The sequence below is a fragment of the Castor canadensis genome, chromosome 3, assembly GCF_047511655.1.
Source record: "Castor canadensis chromosome 3, mCasCan1.hap1v2, whole genome shotgun sequence".
NCBI classification, from domain to species: Eukaryota; Metazoa; Chordata; class Mammalia; order Rodentia; family Castoridae; genus Castor; species Castor canadensis.
Window position 1 is genome coordinate 132281492 of NC_133388.1, and position 23672 is coordinate 132305163.

Genomic DNA, 23672 nt, shown 5'->3' on the forward strand with positions numbered 1-23672 from the left:
TCTAAAAGTGAGAAACTACATCCTGTTCATCCCTGAATTCTCTTTACTTCATAAAAGGATTCCTGTGTAAGACTTAAAAGAAAAACAGCAAGTTATTACTTGGGTTTGTATGTTTTGAGGAAAAGACATCACATAAATCAGACTATGCCTGAATTTTGTAATTGTGGCTAATTTGCTAAAGCATTGAATGATATGTGTGTGGTATTTGACTAAATGAATGAGTGAATGCCTAGAAAATAACATTGATGAGTCTGCAACAGAAAGAACCATAAGCAAACTTAGATTTAATTAACAGACCCTGTTTTTTAGCTGCAAAGTTCAGCAGTGAACTAGAGCTGAAAATCTACTGAATTTCTCTGGGCTTGGTGTGGGCAATGTGTTAACATGCCTCTGCTCTCCCCACCATCCTCCAGCACTACCCTATGAATATCAACACATGATTTTCCTTTTGAATCTATTCCAGCTGGTTTAAGTAGAGAAAGATTTATTATAAGGTATTACACGGCTTGAAGAAGCCATGGGGTGATCAAGAAACCAAGCACAAATGATTCATAGCCAGGATCAATGCAGCTGGACAAAGACCAAACTCATCTGAGAGTTCATTTCCAGCATCTCTACTGAAGCTGCTGCTGGCTACTGCACATGCAGGACAACCGGGAGAGGACATTAGTCTTTATTGGTTTCCCCAGAAGAGCAAAGCAGAGCAAGGCACTTCAGTACACAAGCTGCTGTCCACGTTGCTCATGCCATCAGCTAAGATTCCACAAATACAACGTTTTGGCAGAACTGGGTTCTCTACTTGCTTGAAAAGATGGCAATTTTTTCCTTCTTCTCTTCCTCCCTCCCTCTCCCCCACCCCAGCTTTTTTATAGTTCTATAGTTTCTATATGGTAAGACACAGTAGAAGGGAGTTAGAATGGGTGCTTGGTGAGCCAATCTATAATACCTACTACATAAACAAACACATATAAAAACCTCAAGCTCTCGACGTGAAGACTGCAGGGCCCACCTCAAAAGCATACAACTGTGCAGCAAGTAGCTCAGAGCCCACATGTGTGGAGAAGGGTCTTGTCCTGGGTTTTAAGAGACACAAGACAGATTTTATATACTGAGAAAATACACAGAGCTTTGATAAGGATACATTTCTGATAAATGAAGTTATTTATCTCTTTGTGTGTTAAACCTCATTTTTAATGGGTTATTGGCCACTTTTTCTTATTGGTTGGTGAGCACTTATCTTAAGAGAAAATAGTTCTTTGTAAGATGTGGTGGAAAGGTATTTTTCTAGTTTTTCATACATCTTTTGGCTGCCATGGCTTTCCTTTTATATTAGTAAGCGATTTCTCCATGTTAATGGACAACTCAACATATTTGCAAAGAAATGAAAAACCAACAAGTTAATAATTGGTAGGGAAAAATAATTTACCATCTGTAGTCACTTAAAAAAACACTAAATTAATTTTTCTTAAAATTGGTAAGTTCTCATGTATTTATTTTCCCATCAAGACCATTTTCCAGGAAAATGGCTTCATATTAGAAGTTATAATACATGAGTTTAAAATACCTCATATTAATAGAGGCTAGGTGTTGCCATGACTGGCTGCCTAGCATTTAAGAGGACCTTATCAAACTCTTGGATGACTGCTTCATGTGGTATTTCAAGCATGGACAGATGAATTATTATAGAAGAAAATGGTGGTGATCTTGTATTATACATGGAAACAGTTGAAAATGAGGATGCTAAGAATGGTTTGGATGGTATTTTTGTCTCAGAGAACAGCAAAACCTAGCCAGACTTCCCAAAGTTATCTGGGTGCTAAAAGCTCTTCAAAAACAACACTGCTCCAAAGCTACAGAAGCAATTGTAATAATAAATATACTTGGCTTTAAATATTTGTGAGGCTGTTTTGAAAAAGATAATAACCAAACAAAACTAATGAAAAAGCCATCAAAATACCAGTAGAAACAGAATTCACCTTGTTTTATAGACAGTAGGAGTAGACTCAGGGACATTTCTATAAACATACTGTATAGGTGACATGGGAACAAGAAAAAATGATGGAACCCTATGATGACTCTTGCCACTTGTTTTTATACCTCAGTCAGAATTGTTAAATGTAAAAACTGGTAGAAGTTTCATTGCTTACCCACTCTCACTCCACAAGGGAGAACAGGAATGGAACCACCTGCTGTGACTAATCCTGGCTGTCACTGGGAAGCAAGGGGGTCCTCCCTGTGGACACTGGAGTGTGTAACCACACAGGTGTGGAGGCTGCTTCCAGAAAGAAGCAGAGCCACCAGCTTTTGCTTTTTAAGAGCCAGACTCATCCTGGGGATGGGGTGGAAGGTACTCAGTGCTCTCAGGGGGTTGCCATGTATAAAACAGTCTCAAGAGAATGGAGAGGCAAACTTATGTGATGCAGTGTCATCACAGTCAAGGAGGCACCCAGGTTCCCTGAGCCTATGCTCTGGGGTCAAAATGAATCCTGACACTGTGGAAATCTGCTCCTTCCATCCACTGACTGGATGCCAACTGCAAAACTCAACAAGGACAATAACAGGCATGTTATGGAGTATATCCTAGGTATCACAAGTACAATGGAAGATACAGAAATTAAAAATTTATCCAGCTTTCATTAGAATGACACTAAAGTCCTCCAATAGTTTGTGGATTTTCATGTCATTCATTTAATCAATCAATACGTATAAAATGGCAACAATGTGGCATGTATGCTAGAGATAACTGCAAGGAACAAATCAGTTTCTGTTCTCATGAAGAGCACATTTCAGAAAGTAGCAGGATTGAAGGATGAAACTAACCAGTATGTGGCTGATAAAAACTGAATCAGTAACTCTATTCCACAAGAAATGAAAGGGATGATGGAAGAAGTGCAAGCCAGTACATAAGCACTGGGCACTAGCAAGTATATAAAGGAATTTGTCCATGCACCCCAGGAAGCTGGGTCCACAGCCTGCCTTACCTCTCCCTTGCCACCTGTCAGCTTGCCTTCATCTCACATCCTCAGGAAATCCCTCCCCACCACCCCATGAGGGACCACAGTAAATCTTTAGGTGACCGTGAGTTTAACTGGTTATATTTTATAAAGAAGAAAAGAAAGACCAGCATTTTGCAGTAAGTCACAGTTTAGACTAGAGTTCTGTGAGTGGTACTTCTCTTTTCTTATTATTGTATTTCATTTCTGAACCATGGATTTTCAGAGCTGTCACATCTAAACGCAACAAAATGTTGTCCCTCCCTTGAAGCACATGAAAAAAGTGATGCTTTACCATGCCTCTGTTAGTACCCAAAAAACGAGGTACTCACAAATTATTCTGTTCTTACCAACAGACTTATAATTTATATTCACTACAGAAAAGTAAATACGTCAATCCTTTTAAAAGGTAGGAGGCCCCCACTAAGTGGAATGAATGATTTTATTTAATGAGCTTTGTAAGGTTTCAATGTCTTTCTCAGCATACACCTCAACTAGAATTTTCAGAGGATACTATACGTGAAAAATCTCAGTTTCATAAATATTTGTCTATAATTTGAACTGCCCCCCCAATTCGATATATGGAAAGAAATTTAGGAACAAAAGGTGAAATAAATATTTACGCATAGTATAAATACAAATACATTTGACACTGCTTTGACACTGGGCACTGACTTTTGTCACTAAAGTTATTTCTATGTAGTACAAGGCAAACCAAAAAAAGCATCTGATTAAATAACTTAGGTTAAAAAGCATTAACAGAGTCATCTTTTGTTGGCTTTCATCCAACAGATGAGAACAAAATTTGTAATTTGTTTTCTATTATTAAAAATTACAAAAAGAGTTCAGCTTGATCCTAGCTAATACTATAATAACTCAAATAAAGATTCTGGCAAAGTCTTTTAAAAGTATAGAAACCAATTTTCTGCTATTCACATGTATACAATTACCATCAAGTCTGCTAGAGACAGAGCCTAAGCCATGCAGAGGTAAGTTAACAAGGCTGCTACCCCAGGCAATTGTCCAAGTTTGGCAAAACCCCAAAGTATTCCAAAGAGGTGTGTGTGTGTGTGTGTGTGTGTGTGTGTGTGTGTGTGTGTGTGTGTATGTGTGTGTGTGTGTGTGTATGTGTGTGTGTATACGTATATACACTCACTGTTCATTTTTTTTTCTAAAAACAGAAAGTATTCACCTCAGGGTTATATTTTAAAGTAATAATTGCTGAACAAAGTTATACATCTATAAAAATCACTAATCCCAAGTATACAAAGGCAAAACTGGCCCTAGTATGGCAAAAAAACAAAAGAGGCAAATTTGATTCCACTGTGTTTTCTTTCACCCTGCAAAACCAGAACTGGTACCAGAAGTCATTATCTAGGTGTGCAGTAAACTATTCCATAGAACTACCTAATAAAATAACATACTAGCACTGCTTGACTAACTGTAATACTTTATAGTAAATTAAAATATTATATTATTAACTTCTCATCAGTAGTTAAGTCATTTATACAATACAGCATACATACTAAATAGTAAATTACTCCCTAATTTCAGTATATCTGTAACTTGGACAGGTTGACAGTACCTTAACTCTTTCCAGAATAACATTGGGACCCCTGGTTCACTAACTTGTGGCCCCAAAAGAGGGTAATTTGGCATATGGAAGGTGCTAAAAAGTAAGTATGGAATTGCAAAAATGGTACAGATACTTTGGAAGACAATTTGGCAATTTCTTATAAAACTAAACCTTCTTGTCCCATATAATCCAGAAATTGTGTTCTTTGGTATTTATTTAAATAAGATGAAAATTTATGTCCACACAACACCTTATATTTAAATGTTTATAGCATCTAGACTCATAATTGTCACAAATTAGAAGAAATCAACATGTCCTCCAGTAGATGAGTGAATCCATACCATAGTGAATCCATACAATGGAGTGAATCCATACCATAGTGAATCCATACAATGGAGTATCATTCACCAATAAAAAGATATGAAGCCACAAAAAGATATGAAGGAACCCTATGTGTATATTGCTAAGTAAAAGAAGTCAACAGAAGGCAACATCTATGATTCCAATTGCATGACATTTTGGAAAAGCCAAAACTATAGACAGTAAAAACATGAGTGGTTGCCAGGAGTTTGGGGGAGGACAGGATGAATAAGCAGAGCAGAGGGATTTGGGGACAGTGAAGTTCTGTTTAATAATGTAATGATGACTATATAGCACTACACATTTCTCAAAAACCCATAGAATGTGCTGCACAAAGACTGATCTTTAAGGCAAATGGTGGACTTTTACTTGCTGATAACCTATCAATATTTATGTATTAGTTGAAACAAACAAACCACACTAAAGCATGAAGCAACAATAGAGGAAAATGGAAGGGGCAGATGGGAGAGGGGCAAGGCACATGGAACTCTGTATTCTCCTTTCAATTTTTCTGTAAACCTACAACTGGTCAAATGAAGATGTAATAGAACAAAAGGAACCAGGGGTTCCCAAAAGATCGAGAGCTGACCACACCGTCAGCCCACTCAGTTACCTACACTTCATCCACACAAGTCTTCTCTGGGTTGGAGTTCACCTACCTGCACACAGCACAGAAATTCACTTCCTACAGAAAGAAAGAAAAATCCCACTGAAAGCAAAATTGCTTTTAGCAGTAGAGCCTAAGCGGAGAAAAGGATTTACAACCACACTCCTTTCAGCCTCAAGCAGCCACAAGTGAAAAGCAAAGTTAGGCACCTTGGCTTATGAGTGGGGTGATCAGCAGGCTTGATTACCAGGAATCCCTAGTTAAATTCTATGGAGAAACTTCCTAGCTAACTGGTGTGGATGGTGAAAGCAAGCCCTTCTGACGCACACATATGTTCATGCACTAGTGTAGGACGTTCAGGGTGGTTATTACTGAGTTGTCACAGGCCCATTAATTATCCACTACACTGTATTTAGCTGTACTCTGGTAAATCTTTTCTAATTGCCCAGGCTGCATTTACCAGGCATCTTTATTTAACATGCTTCCAACTCTGTTTATGTTTATGCCTTTTCCAATAACTCATTAAATAGAGTCCTTAACCAGTACTCTCAGAATCTTCAGTGAGAACCCGACTAAGCCCACTTAAGTGCTTTCATTTCATTTGCTCATTACACAGCATTTTAAAGTTTGAAATAGTTTTCAAATCTACCCTTCACCCATGTTCCTTTTCCCCTGCCTCTAGACCATCGGCAACTTCCTTCTTCAACATTTCTAAACTGCCATTTAATCTTTCCCACTGCAAAAAGGTAGCTGTTTGAAAAATACATATCTGAGCATGTTCCCTGAGCTTCCCTTGACACTCAATGCCATCTGTCTGAAAAGAATCAAGTTCACATTCCTTAGGAAAACACCCAAGGCTCTGGTTAGTTCAGTCCCAAACTTCCTTCTCATGTGCTAATACCCTTTCCCTCACATTTCTGATTTAAGCCCTCTACAAAAGAAAAAATGCCTTTGTCCACCCCCTTTTCTCTCTACTTGGCATGCTCCTAAATCTTACTCCAAAACCTTGCAGACAGAAGTCCCTTGGCTCTCCCCTACTCTCCCAAGCAATTTCTCCCTTGCCCCTGTTGATGCATGATACTGTTGAGGCATGAGAGACCTTCTTACAGGACATGGTGCCTGAAAGACAGAATGCACATTTTACTTTAAACTTATGTGTGCAGGGTGTGCCTGCACATAGTGAATGTTTTATAAGTATTTGTTAAATGAATGGAGGCATTTTCACTCCAGAGTGTCTGAGTTTAATTAAATCATAGCCACTCTTTTCAATGTGTTCTATACCTATGAAGTCACATGATCACATGTATACATAAAATAAAATCAAGAAAAAATAACAATGGTATAGATATTCCCTTTTCTTAGGGCATATGACTTGGGATCAAAAATCTAAGTAAATTAGAACTCATTTTCTGCCATGAAACATAATGGAAATCACCTTGTTTCTGAAATAACTGTATTTTGCAAAAATGCCACCAAACTAAAAAGAAAAATAATACTGCACATTTTAATGGCGTGCTACCAAAAAATTAAAATAAGACCAGTCTGCAGTTGGAGAGCTCTATTAAAGCAAGTCAAATCCACTTTTGAGGATCATGTATTTAATAGTCACAATGGACTTCTTTTGATTTTTAGAAATAGATATTTGGAATTTCTTTTATAAAGACTAGCTATATTGATTCTGAAATTTTTGAATTGCATGCATTCAAGAACAAATTTTCTAGTAATTGCATATGCTGGACTATTAGAGTTGGTCCTCTGAGACATGTCTTAGGAGATGAATTTGAAGTTATGTCACATAGATGTAAATTCTACTGAGAGAAAGAGACAGAGAGAGAGAGGGAGAGAGAGAGAGGTGACTGCTTTGCCTTGAGTGCTTATAGTGGAAATCATAACTCAGGAACATATGAGGGTAGAACACTATTATATGCAAGGCATGACTGATATGAAATGACATGTAAGTACAGGTTAATCACACACTGTTCAAATGAGACACTTAGTATTCCTAAGTGTCCTGCATTTCTCAATAGAAATATATATTTTCCTCAGTAGGTATCAAATGGATGTGGCATCTTATGGATAAGATTGACCCATAGTTTCCATTAAAAATATGGTATGAAGTATCAGTCTCAGGAGTAGTTTATCAGAACTCTAACCCAGGTCAATAAAACAGGCATACTGTCCCCCAAGAAGATATTCAAAAAGATATACAAAAAAGAACTAGTATGCCCAGTTTAGGTGCCAGTGAAGTGATTCTTTTCGGATTAATCCCAGAAAGGAATAGTAAAAAAAAAAGACTTGGAAACAAATGTGATGAGACTGAATCCAGGTATTTGCTACATAGTAGCTCTGTATATTTGGGCAATTCATACCCTTCTCTGAACCTCAGTGATTCATCTTCAGATGGAATGACAAGTTTTGGGGAGGCTGATGAAAAGACTGGATGGTTTGCCATGAATGAACATGCGTGGCTGTAGCAAGCTTTCTCATGAGCTCTTCTTCTCCTGACCTAACTGGGGGCAACTGGAAATGCAGAAAGGACAAACAATAGAAGACAGACATGCAGAAAGTTGGGGCCAGGTGTGCTGGGTGCTCGGATGGAGACGCACAACAGCCTCGTTGCTACTTTTCTCTATAACTCTTCTTTTACTTTGCTTCTTTTCTTCTCTATTCTTTAAGGCCTTGCTTCTTTACTGTTTTTTAAAACCTTATTTCTAAAGTCTTTCTTCTTTTCTATTTTTTAAAGTCTCTTTCCTTAGACTTGCACTGCTGCATGTTTTCCTTAATCTCTCTTAAAGTCTTGCCCTCAGACTTGCACTGTCCCATGTTTCCTCTAATCTCTGATGCTGCGTAACTCAGCAGCAGCATCATTCTCGCAGCAGCCTCACAAGCAGGCCGCAGCCAGCCAATCAAAATCCCCCATCAAAAAACCTTGCATCCTCCTTCAGCAAGTCTTTTATATACAGTGGTAAACAAGGATGTGGAGAAACAGTTCTCAGGGAGGGGCATGACACTGTAATGAGAAACTTGCATTCCTAGTTCTCTGAATGTAAACAACTTAGGAAAAGCAGCTGTGCTGCATTTTGCCTCTCTCTCTCTTCTGTGGCTGGGGCCATGCCAAACTCAGCCTGTAGAACACTGAGCACGACTGTGCTTGTGTCACGTTCTCATAGGCTTCTCATAACTGCTCCCCACACATGGCAAGCTGTGATGGCACTTAAGATTCAGTTCTTACTGTCCTCATCAAATACTACCCATGACAATACCAGAGAGGTGCAACATGTCACTAGGCCTTAAACAAGACAGAGGCAGGAGAGACAATGAGCTTTATTCGTCATTAGGGGTTTTGTATAATAAAGAGTAAGTTTATATCACAGGTAATATGATTTGCAAAATCTACTGTCTACCTCCCTTAGCAGTGAAATAACTTACCACCCTTCCCCTGGTAACTTCTAGTAAACTCTTACCTAGCTGTCTGAAACACTTCACTGCAGACTTCCCTCTTCTCACTCCTCAGTGAGTCTGACATTGTCAAGCTCAGCTGTGTCCAGTAGAAACAGAATTCAAGACACACATGTCATTTTAATTTTCTGGCAGCCACAATTAAAAAGTAGAAAACAGAGGCCGGGGGTGTGCTTGATGACAAGAGCATGTGTTTAGCACTAGGCCCTGGGTTCCATCCCTAGCACTGAAAAAGAACAAAACAAAACAAAAAATAAATAGAAAGTGGGAAACACTAGGTGAAATCAATTTTAATCATACATTCTATTTAACCTGATCTATCCAAAACATTAGTAGTTCAACATATAATCAATGTAAAGCGATTAATGAGATATCTATTTTTCTTTTTTCCTATACTAACTCTACAAAATTGCCCAGATATTTGACAAGAATACATCTCAATAGGCACTAGCCACGTTTCAAGTCCTCAGCAGCCACATGTCCTTAATAGCTACCATACTGAAAAGATGCACAGGTCCAGAGCCTGGCAGGGTGACCACACCTACTGATAAAGCAGACCCAGAAAAATTACCTTAGTAACTCTCCATGGGAACATTCAAGAACACTAAACTGAACAACCAAATCCTAGCACCTACTGGGGCAGGGAACCCTGGCAACAAAAGTGACAGCATAGCAACACCAGTGGTTACACAAAGGCAAAGTCAGGAAACCGGAGCTTGCAAAAGAAGCATGTCCAGAAAGTCAGCCTTCTCTGTCTTACTAACGTGAAGTGAAGAAATGATTATATACACTGACACAAATGGACATTTTATAAGGCATCATTCTTGTGATAGCTTTATTCAAAAATAAGACACTGACATATTTTGTATTTTTCACTTAGAAAGACATGTGGTAAAGCAGGCAAACAGCCTGAGCCATCATCGTATTTCTTCTCAGAGTGTATCTGTGCCTTGCTGGCCTCATGGGTCACTGTGAGGTGGTGATTTACATGGGAAGTTTGTTTACTAGAAATCTCTGCATATTATTTTACATTAATACCCAGATAGCTCCTAGCCAGAGTTTATAATCCCGCAGGTCTGGAGTCTCAGCCCAATTTTCTTCTATCCCTATCTCAGTATTCTCCCCCCATATAGACAAAGAGGCTCGTTGGCCTATCAGACAGAAAGTGGAGGCTGAGGGAGGCCCAGAAACCTTTCCTCTTTCTGCACCACCTGCTCCGCCCAGGGAATTCACATGGCCTTTTTTCACCCTCAAAATGCTTTCTTATTCAGAAAAATATGAGTAAGAATGCTATAACCAGCCTACTCTACTTCTTTGAGCAGAGGCAGCAATCATTATGCCTTGCTGAGAGCTCTTTCTATTCCCAGTGTCCTATTACTCTGCAGCCCATTCTTCCTTAGTATCTGCCTTGCTCCACTGCCAAAGCCTAGTCTCTTGCGCACTACCTCTGGTCCAGGCTGATGGCACCATTCCCAACAACTGAAGTGACATAAAGTTTGGGTCATGTGAATCTGTGAGAAGAAAACATTCAGTGTGCTGAATTATTTTCTTAGAGATCAGTTCTGAAACATAACACCATAAAATCACATTTTTTAAATAAAGATTTAAATGCTTCCCTTCCTTCACCAGTAGAAGAGTGGGTATTTTTGCTTAAAGTATAGTCTACATGAAGATTTCTGTGTCTATGTGTGTGTGTGTGTGTGCACACCTACCACTGTCGGTTTCTAAGCAACAACTCTCACTATCGTCCAAGGTGAGCCAGCTTTGACCAAGAGCCCATTATGATGTCTGGGTCCCTCACATTTGGCATTACTGCCCAGCTGAGCTAGCCATTTAAGCTGAAAGGCCCCTTCTCTGAAGCTTCCTACTTTTCAAACTCTATGCATAGACTAATCACCTAGGGTTCTTGTTAAAATGAAGGGTGTACTTCAGTAGTTCTGAGGTGGGCCTGAGATTCTGCATTTCTCAGAAGCTCACAAGAGCTGAAGGTGCTTTGGGTGTGCAGGACCTTCCTGGAGTAGCAAAGCCACAGTCCCACCCACAGGCAGATTTGTGAGGGCACACACATGACCTGCCTCCTTTCCTAGTTAGGAAATTCTGACAGCATGTTTTTTCATTTACTTTCCATACTATGATTTTAAGTGGATGTTGTGGAGGCCACTAATAAAGGGGTTATTATTATTGTTCACTTGTTTTTATTGCTCTATTCTCAGCAACTGAGTACAGTAACCAAGTAGTAATTGAGTCAAGGGGCTGCTTATGACCTTGCATATTATCACCATATGTGAGTATGAATCTGTCTGAGTTGTGGCTCTCTGTCCCCCTCTCAGGGGATAAGCACTCAACCTCTAAACTTGAGCCTTGCTTTCAATGCCTGATCAGGAAGAAATTGTATATGAGAATAGAAATCAAAACAATTTCCCTTCAGTTGTACACTTGGAAGCATGAGAGTTGATGGTTTGCTTTCTTGATGCCCTTAATTTTGAATTCTCACCTACCTCAATGACAGGCTGTGTGTTCCTGACATGAAAATTCTAAATCCGGTATGCTCCAAAATCTAAAACAATTTGAGCACTTACCTGATGCCCACAAGTGGAAAACTGACATTGTACAAATGGTGACACCTTTGATGTACACAAATTTTGTTTCACGCACAAAATTATTTTAAAAACACTGTAAAAAATTACCTTCAAACTATGTGTATAACATGCATAAGAAATATAAGTGATTTCTATGGTTATATTTAGATCCCAACCTTAAGATATCTAATTATGTACCTGCAAATATTTCAAATCTCAAAGAAGTCCAAAATCTGAAACACTTCTGGTCCTAAGTATTTTGGATAAGTGATACTGAACCTGCATTACTTCTGGTGCTCACTTGGACTTACAGCTGCATTTGCAATGGTGTGTGTTGGCCTTGACTCTCTCTGAGTGCTGATTCCTTGCCTACTTCTAATACACAAAACCCTCAAGTCAAATACTCTGAGATAGCAGACCCCATTAATACTCTTAGTAACAGGTCTACCCCATAAACCTAGTCATTTTCACAACTCAAGTTTTGCCCTCTTTGACCACAGAAACTTGGCCTGTCTGGTGAAGCCCTTGTTCTAAGATTTGCTGTGATGAATTTTGTAATGGAAACTAGTTATAATTTTCTCACTCCTACTTCCAAGAATTGAAAACCAACCCTCAGATTATGGAATAAAATTATCTATTTGTATTCATTTCTCTCATATCTAATTTTTTCTTCCTCAACCTAGTAGATAACATGCCTATTCACAACTTCCTAGGCTCCTATTAGTTGGTCAGAAAACACAACTTAAGGTATTTGGACATGCTTATTTAACAAAAACCTTCAGGCATCCTCTACCTTACTCATTTGATTTTAATCTTATTTTGAAGTAGATAGATACTATCTCCTTAAATAATTCTAACTATTGATTACTTTTCAGAAGTAGGGACACAATATTTATACCTCCTTTAGGACAGTGCTAGGTTACCCTCTCATTTAGAACTCATTATTTTGCTAGACAGTTATCAGGAAGTGCCGTAAAGAAGAATTGTGTCTATCACTCTTAACAGTAGTACATCCCTGGAAATACAAAGCCCTATGGGACATACTTCCTGATCCATGTTACAACAATGACTCTAAGTATTACAAATTGTTTGAGGAAGTCTTCTGGAATTGACCTACATTTTTACATTGATTAATATTTATTTAACTTTTGCAAAACAGGAAATTAATTAATGAGCTGAAAGTGTATTAAAACAAAAGAAACCCTTACAAATCTTTTCCTCGCCTCTGTGAAAGATCATTTCTTCACTGTTACTGTCACAATGATACAGTGACTACCCAACGAACTAATAATACACATTATGGGAGATCATTTTGCTACTGCAACTGTTAATGCTACAACTGCCACCTTTGCGTTGATTATTGACTTGCTGATACTGGGGGAAAAAAGACCTAAAAAGCATTGATCCTCAAACTGAACTCTTTATTCATGACTATTATCTAGTTGCAGAAGGGTGAGGGATCAGACTGGGTTTTTTTAATGGATGAAATCTCTCAAGATTGGTGGCTCAGAAAGGTGACTTTGACCCTCTTAAATATAGTGTACTTGATGGGAAGTCAAATCAAAGTCACCTCAAGCCTTTATCAAATCATATTCACTTCTACGTGGGCATGATTTTCTGTTTGACTAATCCTCACTCACCCCACACACTGCCCACTGTTCTGTTTGTACAAAAGGAATCCCCTGACAGAGAAATATGGCATGTGTATAAATTAAACAAAAGAAGTGGAACTGGTTCAAACAGCCAACTTATGAATCACAAAGATGAGAAAATACTATGACATACTTAGTTTGGAAAATCTTAAAATAGATGCTAAATATTTTTAAAACTTTAAAATCTCAAATGCGGCTGCCATAGGGTTGAAAATTGTTCAGTTTCACAACAGATTTCCAAATTTCTAACATCCTAGAGTTCAGGTTAATTCCCATTCAAGAAAAGTTCATGCAATGACTTTTTTCTAGCCTAATGTAACACAACCCTATTCTTTAAGAAGCATAAGCCTGGATACAGTATCCTTGAGTAGAATTTAAATTCAATTTCCAGCATATTAAATCAGTGACAAGCTTTTAATTTAAAAGCAAATCCACCTCTGACAACAGTCTTCTCGTTGACATCATGGACAGCACTTCTAAAGCCTGCAAAGCGCTGTCTATGTACATAGAGTACATAGAGTGCAACGTGACACATCGATGGTGATTTTAGATTCCCAAGTCCATATAGTTCATATCTTAAAACTGGTGAATGGAACACTTTCAACATCAGTTTCAAATACTTAAGTATGCACTTTCATGAAAATGGTTGTATTTGATCATTACTAAAATTTGTAAATGACATAAATTCAGTTGTATTAAAGAGGTTAGTTTAAGAGTCTCTCTTTGTATATAAATAATGCCAGTCCTACAAATTTAGGCACTACTATATCAACTCTGGAGAGTCCTTTGTAACGCCCTATGACTTACATAAATACAGAAGGGTATCTTGGGGCCCTAGAAGAACCCATACAGACTTCCTGGTGCAAATACTCTGGCTACTAGGCAAGTAAAAGAATTTATAGTATGAGCAGAATCAAAATTTTAGACCTGGAAAGAACCTTTGACAATAATTTTTGACCAATTATGTCCCACATATAGGAAATAAATAAGACCTACAAGGAGGAAATCAAAAGTTTCACACTTGGTGGCATCATGGAAGCTGTTCTGCATGCTATGTACAAAGTCACACACATCCCAGAGCAGGCAGGTGATCCACTTGCATCTGTCGCCAATGCATGGTCAAAGCTTCTCCCAAAAGGACAGGTTGCCTCTCTAAATACTTCCTTCACCGTAACATAGCTATAACCCCCTCCCTCTACTTCAGGGTGAGATAAGGCATGAGGGTGTCATTCAGACCACTAATATATTTTCATTTAACCCTTCTTTAGTTTCTTTTTTCACATTTTTCTTAGCACAAATTAATTGAACAATATGGAGGATCTTTTTTTTAGTTTTTCTTTCAATTAGCAACCAGTATTAGCTCTGTACATTAAATAGATGTGGAATTATGCTTTATGATAATAAGGCTAATATGATATAAAAGAAGAATTAAAATACCCCAAATAATTTCATATGTAAGTATATTCTCAAATAGCTAAGCATAGATAAGAATTAAATGAAACCTACCTATCCCAAAGCTTCCTCAGTCTGGCAATTCTATCAGTAAACACAGCACTGCAAAGTTTGGCTTCTAATGCATTTTTCTCAGACAGTGACTAGAATGTCAGGAAATTAGCCCCACTTCCCTAATACTGGTAGTCTAGATAACACTGCCCCTTTTCTGATTCCTGATACCAATGGAAACTCAAAGAGGCAACCAAGCAGCAAGTTTAGCTACATACTCCTCAAGAAGGATGAATTCCTGGGTTTTACTCACAGATAAGTAAACATTCACTGAGCATGTGTCCTTACACATGTGCTTTCCATGACCACTAGAACATGATCTTCCTTCCTGTCATCAGAGAAACCATCATGTCACTGGCAAGGGGTTACTTGTTCTGGTGGTCAGAATGACACAGGACCATTCAAGAGTATACCTGGTGCTAAGAATTGTTGAATGTGACTTTCCCTGAAATCCCATAACACATCAGATCTGTTTCCAAAGATCACATCTTGCAAACACCTTCTCATGAGAAGCACCTGGTGTTTCATAATGCATAGGATAATAAACCCAATTCTAATCTAAGTCTTGCATTCATAGGTCTAGTTAGTATATCATACAACTTTTTAAAGCAACCCAAAGGAATGAACCAATCAGATTTGCCAGTGAGTGCATAAAAAAATGGGGAATCATAGCACTTATCTTTGAAGCACTGACTTGTGTTATTTAAGTTCACAGGTAGATGATCTCATTTGGACTATAAAATACAGACCATATTTAATAGCAAGGTGTATGCTTGGATACTCAGTCACTGAGGAATGTTTTGTAAGTGACAAAACAAAAACTTTCAAAGCTACGACACAGTTCAAAACTTTGAGTACATATACACATGTACAGGTACTACATTCAACTTCACTACTGAGATAGTCTGAAATTCTGTGGGAAGTTAAAAGCAGGAAATTTTTTCACCCCTATGAAGCAAATAGTTCATAGTTCAAGTAAATGGAAATAATTTATGACTTTTCCACTAGTTATCACAAAGACACTACAAAGATATATCCACCACATAGATTTATGTGTGATATATTCCAATTCATGCAGAAATTCACGTAAATGCACAGGAAGCTGTCTGATGGTGTGTGGATTTATACCTATCCGCTAACTCAGCCATTTAAATACCCAGTCTAGCACTCAGGGGGCCTTGTGTGGATTTGTGGTGCTCCAGGGAAGATACTGCATCCATAAACCGAAAAATAGACTTTAAAGTGATACGACTGCAGTATTCCAAGAAAAATGCCATCTACTTCTTTTATCCATGAAAAGCAAAAGTTAGACTACTATGATGAAAATTTTCATAAAATCTCAAGGCTGGAAGATGATCTTCCTGTGTGACTCTGTATGAGAGTTATAGTCCTTCTACTATATTCCTACCTAGTTTTACAAACTATGCCTAGAAACCCCAAGGACGAGAATTGGTGCTTCTGAGAAATCTTCATTGATCTGTGGATACCTTTGATTTGATTACATAAAAGCCCTTTCATACATCACTCTAAAAATCTCCTTCTGCCAGGCACTGGTGGCTCACCCCTGTAATTCTAGCTACTTGGGAGGCTGAGATCAGGAGGTTCGCAATTCAAAGCCAGGTGGGCAAATAGTTCACCAGACCCCAAAATGGCCAAGTGCCAGTGACTCAAGCCTATGATCCTAACTATTTTGGAGGCAGCGATCAGGAGGATCACAGTTCAAAGCCAGCCTGGGCAGTTTGAGAGATCCTATCTTTAAAAAAAACCTAATACCAAAAGAAGGACTGGTGGAGTGGCTCAAGTGGTAGAGTGTTTTTCTAGTAAGAGACCCTGAGATCAAACTCCAGTAACACCAAAGAAAAAGAAAAAAAAAACTTTTTCTATTGCTCCCACTTAAAAAACAAAACAAAACAAAACACTGTTGTGGAGATCAACCCAGGGCCTTACACATGCCGTGTGAGTGCTCTCCCTGTGAGCTGTATTTCCAGTGAGGTCTCATCTATTGCCTTCCACAATACAATTTTTTAGTCCTTATCAGAGTGCTCTCACGTTTTCAGACTTCTCTTCTACCCACCTTCATCCCCAGTCTCATCAACCATTTTTAATGTTGCTTTCCCCCTCCCAGAGAAGTAAAGAATTCTAACCTAGAATCTACCCAAAACCATGTGACCTAAACAGAAAGGCACTGAAAATTCTCTGCCTCAATTTCCAATATGCCAAACAAAAGTTCTAGCTCAAAGTGTATTCTGAGGCTCAAATAAAAAGGAAAACGAGCTCTTTGGAAAATTGAAATTACTACAGAAACTGGAAGCATGTTTGTATGGATCAGCAAACCTAAACTGCGGTAAGGACAAGACCATATATTCCAAGGAAAATTTCTTCCCAAAATAAACTTCTGCCAAGAATTTACTTTTGTAGCGAAACGGTAAACAATTCAACCAATCTGTTTTCTAAGAAACAACTCCCCACCATGGTGGGTCTCTTTAAAGGGCTCAACAGCATCCAACCCAAATCCTGTGGAGTCAATGTGTTTTTATAAATGGAAGAAACATGACTGAGTCACTGAGGAGAAATAATGGTGTCTCCTCTGAAACTTTCAACTTTGCATTCTTCCTTTGCATAAAACAATGTTAGTATGTTTATTCATCCTCACCACTTACAATCTTTCAAAGGCTCTGCCATGCATCCAGCGTAAAATCTAACTCCCTTTCATTATCTAGCCCAAGGAACTCTCCATCCTCATCTCCATCTCCTCTCCTGCCTCCATATTTGAGCACACACAGTCAAGAGACCCTATTGTATTCAGGGTCATAGACCAAGGTCCTATTTTATTCAGATGACAACTTCTTTTTTCATCATTCAAAACTTTATACAGACATCCCCACTTGAGAGTCTATTGCCTGAACCACCACAGTAGTTTCAGTTTCCTGTTTCTATCAGTATTTATCACTACATTAAAATTCTTTATTTTTCTGTCTTCCTCATTAGGCTGTAGATTCCTTGAAGACATATATTTTATTCATCTTGGGATAATTAGTAACTAGCAAAGTGGAGGGCATGTAATAGGTACTCAATATAGGTTAAACAATAATTAATGTTCCTAGAAAGGGAAGACAAATACACAGAAAATAGTCACTCAATGATCCAGCAAATAGCACCAATCTTGCCTAATCCATATCAGAATTCAGGACTAACTCAGAATCAATAAAGCACCTTTCTTTTTAGAAGTTTAAGGTGTAACCTATATCCTATTTTCCCACCTATTCCTTGTCTCTAGAACCTTTATCATTTGCATATTCACATGCATTATTAGCACGTAATCATTAATAACACTACAAGATTATTTTATTCAGGTGGGATTTAATGCAACAACCTCCATATGTCCAAATGGTGCAGTAAGAGCAGTGCTGGACTTAGGCAATCTGAGCTCCAGTCCCTACTGCTGGTGTGTTGTTGGAAAGATCCAATAACAGTCTAAAGAGTCTGCAGCTCTTTCCCACTGGTCATCCCTAGGGAAGGTAAACTGTTATTTGTGTACATTGTTGTCTTTATTATCCAAGTTGGTACATGGATGCAGCCAACTGAGTCAAAAGGAACACAGACTTTCAGGTAAGAGGAGCCTGGTTTTGGATCCAAACTACGCTACATATGACCCAGGCAAGTTGTTACTTAACCTCTCTGAGCTAGTTTTTCTCATAAAGGGGATACTAATGATTTTCTGTCAGGCTAGAGTAAAACTTAGCTGAGTTAAGAAATGTAAAGACATTTATACATTTTTAATGCCAAATAAAATTGTTATTATTATTGTCTGCCTGGGTTGAGAATGGCATAATGTATGCTGTATCATTACAACCATATTTAAAAGGTGAGCCTTAAAAATTGTTGACAACTGCACATTAGTTTATCGAAGGCTCTGAGAAGTCCTGCTTTATAGAGAATTGTTTAACTCTGCTTACCCTATCATTCCCTCAATTTATTTGAACATGGAACACACTTCAATACTGTGTAGAGAACAGAGCCAAACAAACTTTCTTTTCCCATGTCTTTCTCACATGACTGTCACAGGACAGACTCAGAGCAAAACCCAAAATAATAAAACTAGTAAAAATGCTCCCACTCTACATCCATTGCTCATTCTTTGCAGTGCTCATATTTTACAGAAAGCAATTAATATGTACATATATACCTAGGAGAAAACCAGAGCTGTAAGTAAATTTCATAAATTCTGAAGGAAAAAGACATTTAGATACAATTGATTAGAGGTGTATGGTCTCAAGGATGTTCTCAGTAGACATGTGTGATTCTCTTTGGCAGAACTGTGCTTTTAATGATTTCTGAAGTCATATGAAAAGAATAGTACAGACACATGCTTTCTTGTGCATTTGCAGAATTGAAGTCATAATTGTTCTTTTCACATGGTAGCAAAAGTTCACTTCATTATTTCAATTGGCTCCTTCCCAGCATCACCTCCTGTGACTTTAAAAGCTGCCATTAATTTCCCATTAGTAAACTTTAATTAAAATGAATGTGTATCATTGCTTTTAGCAGCTGCATTTGTAGTACATGCATAAATACATGCAAATCTTGTCCATGATGTTCAAATGGCTTATTTCTTAACAAGCAATAATGTTATTTCAAAAGATTTTATTTACAGAAAGCTTTTAGAATCTAGCCCTTCCCTAAAGTAACTAGAATTTCATGGAAATACAATGAACCTAGCAAAAATCTATTTTATTGATCCCCAAAGGTAGCATGTTAGAACATGAATAATGACCTCTGAGCTTTGAACTACTCAGTGCCCTGGTGTCTCTGCCATATTTCTGTACAATACATTGAAAAGTAGAGCTGGAAAAGGCACAGGAATGGTTCTTCTTTAAGGAGTCTTAGTGCTCTAAGATACTGCACCATGTAAAAATCCAATAATCTCAGATGAGCAGTTTTTCACCAGCTTATTATCAAAGACACGTCTACCCCCCAAAGTTCCATTAAAATGTTCAAGAATCAGAGAACTGGGACACATCTGAGGGTAGACCTCAGAAGCTTTCTTATTCCTTTACAGTTTTACATTAGAGTAAATAAGAAACAATATTATTTTTAAAAAACAAAATGAAGTTAATTAGTCTCAGATCTTGCTTTAAGCAGGTTACCCTGGGATTTCCCCAAGTATCTTAACCAGAATTCAAGAACAGTTAGATTAGATGACAATTCAGACTTCCACACTAAATGCATCATTTTGAAAATACTGACAAACATCTGACAATAATTCTAGTAATACTTCCCCAGAAGACCCTCTATTATCATAATAAACTTCAATGCATGAATATTCTAGAGAGATGCTTAACCAAAAACAAAAAAAAAAAAAAAAGAGAGTGTCATGTGCTTCTCCCAGGGTTAGTTGAGTTAATGCATTTATCTGATAGTCTGTGGTTTTCTTCCTGCTTCAGCCTTACCCTTCCATCCTTTCTTCCCCTTGATAGTTTCTCTGTGAGGCTCACTGTTTCAGTGGCTGTGGTTTTATGGAAATGTTTTTAGGCCCTTATCTTTTCCTAATTATTTCTTACCTTCTGCATATTATTTCTGAGACAATTAAGCATCATTTCTCAGTCAAGAAAATGTTTGGCTTAGAAGGTCTAGTAAACACAAGTATAATTAAAATGACTCCTTCAGTTCACTGAATTTGCTATCAGATCTTTCAGAAAGGATCAATCTGTAAGAAACATGCATACTTTTCAATTAATACAATTGAGAAGCATTTGTATTATTGACATAAATCTAGAAAGTTTAAAGGTGATTTAAAAGAAGTGGCTTCCAAATTTTGCATAAAGTTTACAAAAGTTAACAAATGGATTAGTACACTTCGTCCACAACATTCTCGAATTTAAAAAGTTAATCACCTGCATCCAACCACTAAATAATTTCAATAATTAAATCAAGCATTTTAGTTCCTCACTGTAATTGTGGGAGAATATCAAGCTATAAGCTTTCCCAACAGCCATTCCTGGGAAATAAGCTATCACAGTCAACTGACATTTCAAAAAGTCAGTCAGAGAATTCCAACGTCAATTTGTCTGACTGGATGTCATGTATTATTCTTCCAGAAAAAAATCTGCTCTAAAAAACAAAGGGTCACTGTCTATGGCAGTGTATATCCTGCTTTACAAATATTGGTCCCAGGAAAGGTGGTGAAATTGCCTCACTTGCTCTTCTTAGATGAAATCACTGTGGTTCACCATTAAAAAAAAAAAAGTTTGCGGTTCTATTTTACAAATTCTCTGAGTTGTTCCAGATAGGATAGTCAATGACTTATCATACCTTTTATCACAAAAATGAACACAAATGAAATCATTAAAAGAATGCTGGGACAGCAGAGTGCAGTCCCACACCAGCACACTTTCTAGGAAGTTTCCATGTATTATATATACCATGTACGTATTAAATCATTTTAAAACTTAAAAAGCTCTAGGATGTTAGCATCTGTATAGTTCCATCCACATAATTTTGTAAATGTTAATCAATGCTTCCAAAAATTTCTAAATCATACAAAAGTCAAGAGAATTTATTGCTGAGCATAACGTTTCATTATATTCTTAAGTCCATGTAGTGTTGTCCCGGTGATAGTTCCCTTCTGCCCAACAAGTTTAGTCTTGTACCTGAGTTTGTAAATTCAAGTGCTGTGTAAAAGACTTGGTAGATCAAATAACATGTAGCAAAGCGGTCAATGGAAACACCAAGTACATTAAAGTTTACCGGACACACCCTTTCCCAAGGGTTTTCAATTACATGGGATATTGCAAGATAATCAGAAAGTGCACTGTATAAGTCTGGGTTCCCTAAGTGTGCTCACTCTTGTATGGAGATTAGATAGATGGATGATATAGACAGATGAGATAGATAGATAGATAGATAGATAGATAGGCAGATAGACATACGATACATATGACACATATATCTATATATGTGTCATATGTCCATATACATGACAAGTCAAGTGTCTACTAAACACTTTACTTTGAGTATAGTACTTCTCTACCAGTAGTCATTAAAATGCGTGTACTTTCTGAGCAGTGACAATTCCCATGCAACTAGAATCAGTAATTTTTCCCAGGAACAAAAGAAATCATTCAATTTGCAACACTGCACCACAAATTCTACATAATAGCAAAGAATTTTTATAAAGTGTGATGGGAATCTTCTACTCACTGAAACAATATCACTAAAAATGGAAGGGGGGATAGAGAGAAGGTAGTGAAACAGTGGGAAGGCAGAAGGGATGAGATGATCAAAACCACTTTAATGCCCTTGCCTAGCCATTCTCACTTCCCTCCCACCATAAGCAGAGATTAATTTTTTTTTAAATTCCAAACCTCAATTTAAAAAAGCACCAAAAAAAAAAAAAAAACCTGAAAGAGTGTGGCTAGGGTTACTACCATAGTAACTCTGAACGATTTTCAGATTTTCAGATTTTGCTTTTGTGCAAAAGCAAAGCAGTGGGAATGTAGAAGCAGCAAATCTCGCTCGTCCCCCACCCCTGATACTGTACCTCCAGATTTGCCCGAGCTGCAAGATGTGGATGAGTGACTGCAGGAGCCAGATGCAGAAGGAGCAGGACGCAGACCTGTGTTTGCCGCTGGCCCGGGTGGCCCCGCTGCTGTTGCTGCCGCTGTTGGTGGCGGTGATGTTGCTCTTGCTGGCGCTGGATGCTTGTCTTTGCGGCGTGGAAGGACGAGCTTCGCCTTCCCCAGCTGCAGACCCACCGCTGACCACCGTCTTGCAATCGACTCCAGGCTGAGGACAGCTGGAGGCGCCGGTCGTGGCGCTGTCCTCGGTGCTGAAATCGTGCACGAACCAGCGGAAGCTGAACACTTGCACCGAGAGCGAGCCGAGCACCACGAAGAAGAGCGTGAGCCCGAACCACCAGCGCTGGCCGCGCAAGTAGTAGTCCACGGCGAGCCAGACGTCCGTGCCCACGTCCGCGAAGTACACGGCCACGGCGGCCAGGATCCAGAGGCAGTCCCACAGCGAGTAGCGCCGCTGCTCCCTGCCCAGGCGCAGGCACAGCGCCGCCGAGCCCGCCCCGCCGCCACCGCCACCGCCACCGCCACCGCCACCGCCGCCGCCCGGGCCGCCAGCGCCGCCGCCCGAGCCCCCCGAGCTGCCGCTCCCCGTGCAGCAGCAGCAGCAACGCGAGCAGCCACTGCCGTCCGGGCAGCAGCCCCCCGCGGCCGCCTCCTCGTCCTCAGCTCCCGACCCCGACGGCAAGCCTGGAGCCAATCCCTGCACCGAGCCCGAGTGGTCCGAGTTCTGCAGCGGGGTGAACGCCACGTCGCTGCTCTTCTTCATTTTCAGCCTCCCGTCTGACTTAGCGGCCATGATGTCTCCAAATCGGGGAGAACCCTTCTTTATCTGACACCTTTGCCCCGCGCTCTGCTCCTTCCCGCCACCTCCTCGCCTCGCCCCGGCTTCCCTTCCCTGGCGGCGCGGCGCTCCCTCCTCCTGCTCCTGCGCCGGCTCGCCTGCCGCCCGCCGCCGCCGCCCGCCGGGCTGGGCGCTGGGCCGGGCTAGCGGCGCGCCTGGGGCCGGCAGGAGCGCCGCCTGGCTGCCTGCGCGGAGCCAAGCTGCTCGCGGCGCCCCGCGCGCGCCCCTGCCCGCCGCCCGCGCTGCTCGCCGTCCTGGCCCCGCGGCTGCCGCCCGAGCCGCCGCCGCCGCCAGCAGCAGGAGCAGCAGCGGCCGCCGCGGCGCTCCTCGGACCTGCACATTCCTCTCCTCCCCTCGCGCGCGCTCCCTCCTCCCGCTGCCTCTCCTCCACCAGCTGACTCCGAGGGAGAGGATGACCTCATCCCTTCCCTTCCAGCTGCCGCCGCTCCCACCCCGGCTCGGGAGGGGCGACGAGGAGGAGGAGGGCCCGGAGGAGGGGCCGGGACGGATTGGAGCGCGGGCGGGGGA

At 39.8% G+C, this 23672-nt stretch overlaps 1 protein-coding gene across 2 annotated transcripts in view; it reads right to left on the reverse strand.

Annotated features, from left to right (window-relative positions):
- The window catches only part of Xkr4 (XK related 4), a 404161-nt gene extending 380919 nt beyond the window's left edge, over nt 1–23242 (reverse strand). For both annotated transcript variants that reach the window (XR_012446344.1, XM_020188108.2), the window contains exon 1: nt 22270–23242. Coding sequence is in view for 1 of the 2 variants with exons in the window: in XM_020188108.2 (XP_020043697.1) it covers nt 22270–23099 (830 nt within the window). In the remaining variant the exon portion in view is untranslated. The remainder of the gene's footprint in view (nt 1–22269) is intronic.
- Between the last annotated feature and the right edge of the window lie 430 nt (nt 23243–23672).